This window comes from Egretta garzetta, unplaced genomic scaffold (assembly GCF_000687185.1).
Source record: "Egretta garzetta isolate BGI_Z169 unplaced genomic scaffold, ASM68718v1 scaffold11, whole genome shotgun sequence".
Lineage (NCBI taxonomy): Eukaryota > Metazoa > Chordata > Aves > Pelecaniformes > Ardeidae > Egretta > Egretta garzetta.
Genome location: NW_009258621.1, coordinates 3,025,249 through 3,033,515, shown reverse-complemented (window position 1 = coordinate 3,033,515; position 8,267 = coordinate 3,025,249). Strand labels below are relative to the sequence as shown.

Here is an 8,267-nt window from a genome sequence, read left to right as displayed (position 1 = left end):
TCTCACACAGTTACAGCAGGATGTCTTTGATGGGTGATAAGCTGGAAAGCGAGATCTCAGCAGTAGAGAATTCAGCAGTAGGATGCTCAGTCACCATTACCTCAAACCATGGTTTGCCATGGGGGATGAAAATGCCGCTGAGTGAGCAGATCTGCTTGCACTTCTGAGCACAAGACACAGCACGTAAGAGCTGCAACAGAGACATGGGAGTCTTTTCTTGTCTTACAAATTCATCAGAGCCTTTCTCTCTTCCCATCTACCCTGGATCTCACCCAGAAAGGGTGTCTGTTAGAGCTTTTGGAAGATTTTACACAGAGGTTAGAGTGGTTAGAAATCTAAAAAAGAGGGAGAAAAATGTCTGGTTAACCTTGCGTTCAGATCAGAGCTCTTCTGAAGGTCTTTTCTCCACATTTGATGGTCAGTGCACCTATGATATAAAGAGCTATGGTATGGGTTGTTGCATTCTGCTCCACTTCCACCACTCCCTCAAAGCATTTTCCTTCTTTGGTAAAGACTGCCAGTGGAGCATCTTTTCAACAGTAATATCATTGATGTTTCTCTGGAAAAACATTGTTTCCTGTAGCAAAAAGTAAATGCATTTTCTTTGCAAGCCGTAGCTGATACAGTCATATTCTGGAGGTTTATCAAATTGATTTGGCTGTAGTTCGGATTCATTTGATCAATTTCTAACACCGAGTTATTTGTGTAAGAAGTTTGCTGTTCCATTACCAATACATCCACTGTTCTATGGATGGGAAATTACCCTTTTATCCTGACTGAGATCATGAAAGAACCTTCTTACTCATCCATCACTGCAGTGTACACCAGGAATGCACTTTCACTTGTGGAAATGACTGACCCATAATCATATCTTTGCTGGGACAAATAGTGTTGTTCAAATCAAATCTGTGTTGCAGACTACAGTGTTTCATTAGAATGAACATCAGGATGTTTAACTCTTCACCTTCCTGAGCCAGTGTTCTACTGAAAATTAATACCAACTTCTATTTTATAATTCAGCATATTAAAATAATGTGAAAGAAGCACAAACACAAATAGTAAAGTCAGAAAGCACCTTGTACAGGCCACACAGTTTCACGAATCAATTCCTCTCTCAGGCTTGCAGCTCTTGGCTGAATCAGAATGTCTCTTTTGGAAAGACATCAAGTTTTGAGTTAAAGGATTTGAGCGCTGACAGTAGGCAAGTAAATCAAATGGCTAATTACTCCCACACCTATACACATTCCTGTATTTCCAACTTGGAGTTTCATAGCTTCAATTTTCAGCCAGATTGCTTGATTTAATCATCTTCTGGTGCTTGCAGAGCTGTAGTGGCTTACACCAGTTTTTACTTAAAGTCTATAGGAGTTCTCTGGCTGTGTCCTGATTCAGATGCAGAGCAAGGTATGGCTGTGGTCCATCCTATCCTTGCAATTTGTCTTCAATGAGAAACCTATATATGGGGGCCACAGGAGAGCTCCAGTAGATCCCCAGCTTGACAGCTGAGTCCCTGAAGCACAGCCAGAGATCAGTTTAAATATAAGCATGGAGAAAATTGTTCTCACAATCAGTCTACCCCTCTCTGATTTCTGCTCCCCCAGCCGTTTCTTGCTATTTCTATATGTGCCTTTCAAACCTCATCAGCTGGTCAGTATTTTTGCTAATCCAACAGAGTCCCAGTGGGAAAGGGAAGTGATTGGAAGAAAAGTCAGATTCATTTGGCTGTTCCTGCACCGGCTGCTGTCAAGGCTGATGACTGGCAGCGAAACAACAATACAAGAACATGTATTCTGATTTGATTGCCACTTTATCATCTTGTTCATCATCCTTATTTAATTTACCAAGCCTCTAACTAGAGAGGAACATCCCAAAGAACCTCTGCACTGAGGTCTGCTCGTGATAACTCAGTGGACTAAGTTACTGAACCACCTGCACGACGTCTGTGCTTGCTGTTTGGAGGGGTCCATCAGTGGTGTACCAGTAACTAGCCCTAACAGACATACCAACAACCCCTGCAGCAGTGTGCAAAGCACTTTCCCTAACTTGCTTTTGTTTATGTGCAATAATGAGCATAAAAAGGACTTTTAAAAGAAGAAGAAAATATTTTCATGGAAAAATATTTAATATTTATTAAATTATTTAGTGGTGCCCAGAGACCCAGTAACATTTTAGCTATTTTTAAGTCTAGGTGACATTCCTATTTATATTTACTTGTTATTTCCACCCAGTTTAATAACAGTTTGGACTCCGTAAAGATTTTTAGCTAACAAGCCAAAGAAAACATTTTCCATGCTCTTGTTCAGAATTATGAGCCCTTGTGAAGTTTCATAGGCTCTTAATGATGCCATGAGTGATGCGGATTTAGGCAGAAAACTGCTGTTCAGTTGTTGAGTCATGAGCATGTACTCAAGGTGACAGTTTTCATTAGGCAGCATATACTAAGGGCAATAGTCAGTCCATGAAACAATTGAGGTTGCTCGTTGCAACCTAATTACCTCTTCAGGAGTCTAACTCAGAAATCGATAGCCTAAAATTTTTCTTCAGCTGCAGCTTTTAGCTCCTCTGAGAAACAGGTCAGCCTCAGAACAACCTCAGGACCACAGTGTGGCTTCTCTCAGCCCAGCCCGCGGAAGTTCAAAGTATTTCTGGCTCCATAAGTCTCTCTGGCCCTTCCAGTAGAAGTCATGGCCCCAGATCAGGGCAGCAGAGTGGGTTCTGTGTTTGCTCCTCTGCTGCCACAACTCATGGTCAGGTTGTTGAAGGTCCTACATACCTTCAGAGCCTGGACGCAAAGCCTCCAGCTGTAAGCACAGCAAGGACACAAAGATCATCTTTACCCACCACCAGTAACTGCTTTGTTTGCTGCATATTAATTTGTTAGACTTGGCCACCCTAAGGTAAAGACTGTGAGTTCTAATGGAGCCATTTTCTGGTAGTACAGGAAGAAAGAATCCCAGAGAACAGAGGTGCAAATGTGCATATGGTACATAGCATCTGTCTGAAGTTCATTACATGCTGCTAAAACCTGGTCTCCCCCTCATGTGGCACCACTCTACTGAATTAATACGATAATAAAAACAATTTGTGCATGTTGGGTAATAGAGATCAAATAACATCTTGTCCTGACATGGTGCTGTTATGGATGAAATGGAAATTGTATCTTGGAGGAGACACAGAGAAAATTACAAATATTGTCGGTCCAGTTCCTTGATTAGGAAAAATTCCTTTCCAGTGTGAGAGAATAAAGAACAGAGCAGCCTCAGCAAACACTGCACCCTGGATCAGTCTCACAGCATAAGAGCACAAGGGCTAAGGGAGGGCAGAGAGGTTCTGCGTAGTCCATTTTACTGTTTCTCTAAGAGAAAAGAGTTTGCTGCCATCAGCTGAGGGAAATGTGCCCTAGGGAGGGCAATAGGAGGACATTTTTCCCCAGCTGTTACACCCTGGAGCCATGGGGATGGGTTCCCAAGTATCTTTTAGCCTGGAGATGGAGCACACTTGGTCCTTCTTTCCTTTCCCCACCTGCGTGGCACAAGCCAAGGTTTGGTGTGTGCACAATGTTTTCCCTTCTAAAAGCCTCGCTGTCTTTACCACATTTGTAGTTGCTGCTTCCATCGCTGCCTTTGATAGCCTGTCCCACACAGTAATTGCCTTCCACATAAATGCATCTCCCCTAACCTCCTGTAATCTTGCCCCTTTCTTCACTTCAGTCTATGCTCTCTTTGTTTTTTAAACCTCTGGAAATGTTTTGTTATTTTTGTTCCTTACAGTTTGAACTGTGTCACCCCTGTCTCTCTTTAATCTCTTTTTCTTCCCAATAAGTACAAAACCTGATATCCCCAACCTCTCCTCACATCTGTACCCTCCCTGTGAGCTTCTCTCTTTGTGTTTATTGCCTTTTCCACAGCAGCCTTCCCATGATGTGATGTTCGTGTAACAAATTTCTGTTGTGATTTCATCAGCCTTTTTTTATTCTGTAATGGTATTCTGGGGTGATTGCTGTATTTCCTGGGTACTTGCCTAACCCAGAATCATATGGCACTAGTGGTCTAAATCCCTGCTAATTCTTACTCAGAGGGTTTGGGGATTTTTTTTTTCTTATTTCTGAAACCAGACTAACATCGCTTGATTGTTGTTTGCAATATTCGTTCAGGTTTCCTGGAGGAATTTATCCCTGGATCCTGTTTGCAGCATGGATTTCCAGCTGATCTCTTTCCAACCACTACTCTAAGAATGAGTAGGACAGTCTAAACCACACATCCACTGTCGAGCAGAAGTAAATTTGCTTTTTACCAAGATTTTCATATGTTTTCTTAAAGGGATATTTCAAGAACAAGAATCAGTTTCCTGCCAAGTCATGGATTAGAATTCATTAAGAAGCTAAGAGCAAGGTCTACATACAATTTAAAAAAGCTTCCCGATTTAAGCAAATTTAGATCTTTGATTGAGGCAAACTTCACCTATCCTAGCCATTGCTGTGCGTTTACAAACTGGAAAAGGCAAAAGTAAGTGATTTCATTTGTTTTTCTTTTTGGTGCTTCTCAGCCATTGATAGTGAATTAAATAAACTTCCTCAAAATCTGGATAGGAAAGGTCTTTTCAGTGCAGGTAAGTAAATGGATAGAAATAAATAAATAAACAATATATACATGCTTATGCATGCTACACAGTGCACTGCCTCTCCATTCCAGGGGGTAATAAATTTTGATAGCCGAGGTAGCATCAGCATTTTCCCCGGCTGTGACTCTATCCCCCCCCTGCCATAGGTCCATCTTTCATTGGGACCTGCTGTCCTGGATCAGCCTGTAGCCACGCTGAAGACATTCACAGGAAAAGGTTGATAACTTTTCAAGAAGTAGCTGGAGGGAAAGCTGTGTTTGCACAGAAGTTGGTCAATACTTGGCCATCAATTCAGGAGGGTAACAAGACCGCTGAGTGATCTTAAACTCTTCTCTCAGAAAGCCACACTGATGTTGGAACATTGTCCAACCAAATGCCACAGATACATTATCTGTCCAGTCTACATACATGACATTTTTGGACGCGACTTCTGAAATGGTTAACCTAGAGCAGACCCCCTTATACCCAAATCAACAGAGGATATGGGAGGGTGGGGCATCTTTTCAGACTCACAAAGTAATTTTCCATGCTTATTTTAATTTTCCATTAGCAAGTTGCAGTGAGACTTCAGGTATCGATGATTTTCATTGAGTATTTTTGGCTGCTCAGAAAGACTTTAAATGTACAGGTTAGCTAGCTAATGAACCTCCTGAATGTGTGCCACTGGAAAATATGAGGAACTGGTACCTATGGAAACCCCTGTTATTGTTCAAAGTTCTTCCTTTGCTGGATGTCCTCAAAGACTTGGAATTTGCCACGGCAGAAAAAAAAATATGGATCATTATTACAATTCAAGACATTGTCTTCAGGAGTTCCCTAAAACTTCAAAGAAAAGTAAAACCATGCAGAAAAAGCATAAACTATTAGTAGCTTCTATTTTAATACTTATAATAGCCATTTATTGTATTTTTAGCATTGTATTGTCAGCAGGCAATAAAAGATAACTTGCTTGTGCTGATAGCTAATAAATATCACCTGCATGTGTTTGCAAAACTACCTGTGTAAAGACTGCATTGATTCATATTTTTGATGGTACTTGGCTTCTGGGCTACTTGGGCCAAAACAGGACCCAAATCCCAGAATCCACCCCTTAAATTAGGCAGCTGGACTTTTCAAAAACACAGTAAGACTCACTATTGAAGGAAAGCTACAGGAGGGAAGGTCCTGATGTTTTGGTAAGCTCTCAGTGTCTAGTCCTCTCACTTGGGCTTTAAATAACTTCCGTGTGAAAGGGTTGTCAAGCATTGGAACAGGCTGCCTAGATTGAGTCCCCATCCCTGGAGGTATTTAAAAGATGTGTAGATATGGTGCTTAGGGACATGGTTTAGTGGTGGACTTGGCAGTGTTAGGTTTACAGTTGGACTCGATGATCTTAAAGGTCTTTTCCAACATAAATGATTCTATGTCATGCTTGTCCCAGGGAATTGAAGCCCAAAGCACTCACTTCCCCCTTAGCACAGCATGACTTTCAGAAGCCTCTGCCCTGGCAGGTAAGAAGCCAAGAAGGACCCTGATAGCCCTTCCCACACCCTGGGCAAGGGCAACTTTGAAAAGAAATGCTGATGAACTCTGCAGAATTCACATAACCCAAGCGTGGATGGCCAGCGAGCTGGGCTGGAGCACCACATGGCAGTGGGGCTGCCTCTGGAGCAAGCCTGGTCACTACTTCATGGTCCCCTATAGTATAAGGTGAAACGCAACAGTAAGAAATAGTATGCAAGTTGGAGATGCTCTTCTCTATATGATGTATGGTTACTTGAATAAATGTGCACATGAACTGTATCACCCTGGTCAACAGAACAAAGCTGAATCTATTTATGTATGTTTTTAATAGTTGCCAGACATATCTTCTAAAAAATATTAAGCATAAATGCAAAATTATTAGAACCAATTATTTAGATCAACCCTTCCTGTTAACTGCTTTAAAACATAATTAAAAATGGTAATTTCTTTCACACAGTCATGCGTCTTGTACTGAAATTGGTGGGAGACTGATATCCTCTCTCCAGCTTAAAAAGGGAAAATGGATTTTAGTTCAGTTTGAATACCGAAGGTATTGCCATACACTTCAGCAGAGATTAGTCACAGGTACAGTAGCTACACCCACTTTCATTGCAAAGCGGTTTTCTTGACAGCTGGCACAAGCTGCGTGTGCACTCAAGACTGCCCGGGTTGTTTAAGAGTTATTAATAGTTTGCAGTGCTTGATCACACAACGTGTATTAGCTCCCTGGCGAGAGCTGGGCTTGGTTCGGTGCAGAGGGCATTACTTGTGGTGGTGAGAACCGAGATGTGACCTGGCTCGCCATGCACCTTCACAGGAGACAGCCATTATCCCGCGGCCATTTGGGTGTCAGAATACTTCCAGATAGTCCAGGGAAGATAAAAAGGATGCCACGTCACCCCCAGCAGTGCATTTCTAAGGATCACGGCAGCAGTTCGTGTTCACACGGGAAATTCGGGAAGGAATTAAGACAGGGATGTGTGGCCCCTTTCTGGCTGCCCTGTTTATGTAAGATTTCCCCTCTCTGGGAGTTTTGAAGCACTCAAAAACCTTAGATAAAATAAGTTGTCATATGGATCATGCTCGATCACCTCTCCCAAATCCATTTGCACTGGCAAACAAGCTCTGTTGTGATAACAGAAAGCTTAAACCTGCTACAGCAGCAATGCTTTCTAAATTTTGGAGGAGGTCACATCAAGCACAGCTCCACCAGACTGAGACACAAATTAAAATGTAAGCAATTTTGATTTTTTTTTTCCCATTCCAAGAAGAATCATATGCTAAATATTGATCTGTAGATCTATCACACTGGAAAATTGCAATGCAGGCCTAACGGAAGGTAAACTGCTTTCTTAGAACAAGCCCAATGCCATACATTGAACTGCTCTCACATTTTTCTATGACTGGAAAATAATATCCTTGAAGTGCGGATAGGGCAGAGGCTGGATGTTAAAACCCTCAGCTTGACATAGACCATTATGAACATCAGCAAGCTTTTGGCTTTCTTTGACATAAAGATCACCTTCTGCCTAAAAGAATGACACTGGTACGACTCTGTCCTTACACTTGATCATTATTCTTTGCAGGAGCTGTCACCTGAAATCCTATTTTTTTTAAAAAAAGTGGCAGCATCAGGAGCTGTGTTGTGCATGGTCTCATGGGAATATAATATCAGTTGCTCACAACTCTCTTGATGTCACTTTTCAGTGAGGCTGATTGGTTTGAGATAGGGCTTAATACAGAGCCTAGGTCGGGGTTGTTTATTCTGCTGAGTGTTGTTTCTCAGCACACATGATCCTGCTGTCACCAGGCAAAGCACATAAAATAACCTCTTGTACAAAGGTACTCATTTTTGTCTAGTTTTGTCAGTGCACTCTGCCAATTTTAATGTTATTCTTTAAGTTGTCCTTTCTCTAGTTTGTTTTTCAGAGGGTTTTACTTCAGCAAAGCAATGTCAAACAGTAACAGAGTGTTACAAACAGACTGAATAAATGAACTGTGTTACGATACCTACTGTCGCAAGAGGAAGCAAGCATCCCTTGCCAAAAAATGTTTTAACTTATTGCTCTGAGTGCACTGTATGGCCCAAAGGGCAAATATCCCGGGGCAAAGACCCAGTAAGCAGTCAGTACTGGATGGCTCCT

The 8,267-nt window shown here is 41.8% G+C and overlaps 1 protein-coding gene across 1 annotated transcript in view; it reads left to right on the top strand.

Annotated features, from left to right (window-relative positions):
- The window catches only part of LOC104134627 (follicle-stimulating hormone receptor), an 83,255-nt gene that overhangs the window by 71,906 nt on the left and 3,082 nt on the right, over positions 1 to 8,267 (top strand). Inside the window, 1 exon segment of the mRNA XM_009648204.1 lies at positions 4,320 to 4,505. Coding sequence (XP_009646499.1) covers positions 4,320 to 4,505 — 186 coding nt within the window.